The 1,533-nt window shown below is 51.7% G+C and overlaps 1 protein-coding gene across 1 annotated transcript; it reads right to left on the bottom strand.

The window, feature by feature from the left end:
- Positions 1-131: 131 nt before the first annotated feature.
- LOC104467505 lies at positions 132-1,225 on the bottom strand (the record flags this gene model as incomplete). Its single annotated transcript, XM_010081297.1, has 3 exons — positions 132-439; positions 612-860; positions 892-1,225. Coding segments are annotated over 3 exons (891 nt in total), but the record flags the coding sequence as incomplete, so codon positions are not given.
- Between the last annotated feature and the right edge of the window lie 308 nt (positions 1,226-1,533).

The following is a 1,533-nucleotide window of genomic DNA, read 5'->3' as shown; positions in this document are numbered from 1 at the left end:
GGGGACGGGGGGACAGGGACGGTGGGGTGGGTGAGGATGAGGATGAGGGTTGTGGTGATGGTGAGGTGGAGGGTGATGATGGTGAGGATGATGATGATGAAGGCAATGGTGTGGATGATGGCAATGGTGACATGATGATGACGATGGTGAGGATCATGATGATGGTGAGGATGGTGAGGATGACGATGGTGAAGAGGATGATGATGGTGAAGATGATGACGATGAGGATGATGACAATGGAGAGGATGATGAGGATGATGGCGAGGATCACGATGATGATGGTGAGGATCATGATGATGGTGAGGATGACAATGATGAGAGTGATGATGACGTGAGGATGATGACGGCGAGGATGACAGTGGTGAAGATGACGATGACAATGGTGAGGATCGTGATGAGGATGAGGACAATGGTGAGGATGGATGACGATGGTGAGGATCTGGATGACGGTGAGGATGATGAGGATGAAGACGATGATGAGGATGATGATGACAATGATGAGGATGATGACGATGATGGCGATGATGGCGAGGATGACGATGGTGAAGATGACGATGACAATGGCGAAGATCACAATGAGGATGATGGTGAGGATGATGAGGATGGATGACAATAGTGAGGATCTGGATGATGGTGAGAATGATGATGGTGAAGATGATGATGATGATAAGGATGATGAAAGTGGAGAGGATGATGAGAATCACGATGATGATGGTGACGATGATGACAATGATGGTGAGGGTGAAGATGATGATGGCAATGGTGAGGAGGATGATGACGACAATCATGATGATGATGATGAAGGATGATGATGATGGTGAGGATGATGATGACAATGATGGTGAGGATGATGAAGGTGAGGGTGATGATGATAAGGATGATGATGGTGACGATGGCGAGGATGCTGACGATGATAAGGATGATAACGACGGTCAGGATGATGATGACAATGGTCAGGATGATGATGATGGTGAGGAGGATGATGATGACAATAAGGATGATGAGGATGACGATGATGAGGGCAAGGATGATGGTGGTGGTGAGGAGGATGACAACAGTGATGATGACAACAATGATGAGGATGATGATGATGGTGAGGATGAGAATGAGACTGATGAAGGCTGACCCTGCCACCCAGGAGGCCCGTGGGCAGGCGGAGGCCAGCCGGGAGGTGGCCGGGAACCTGCAGCGGGAGCTGGGGGACAGCGAGAGGCGGCTGCGGGGCCTGGAGCAGCAAGTCCAGGAGCTCAGCGCCCAGGCTCAGGACCTGTGCAGGTACCGGCCGGACGGCTGTCCATCCATCCCCGGCTCTGTCCCTCTGTCTGTGTCCATCTGGCCATCCATCCATCCCTAAACATTTCTTCCTGTTCATCTGTCCATCCATGCACATCCCAGTGCGCCCACCTGTGTCCATCTGTCCATCCATCTGCCCACCTGTGTTCATCTGCTCACCCATGTCCGTCTGTCCGTCCACCTGCTCGTGTCCATCTGTCTCCACCTGCCCACCTGTGTCTGTCTGTGTCCATCTGTCTG

Source organism: Pterocles gutturalis, unplaced genomic scaffold (genome assembly GCF_000699245.1).
Source record: "Pterocles gutturalis isolate BGI_N339 unplaced genomic scaffold, ASM69924v1 scaffold17874, whole genome shotgun sequence".
Taxonomy (NCBI): domain Eukaryota; kingdom Metazoa; phylum Chordata; class Aves; order Pterocliformes; family Pteroclidae; genus Pterocles; species Pterocles gutturalis.
Note: the sequence above shows the minus strand (reverse complement) of the source record. Positions and strands in the feature narration are given on the sequence as shown.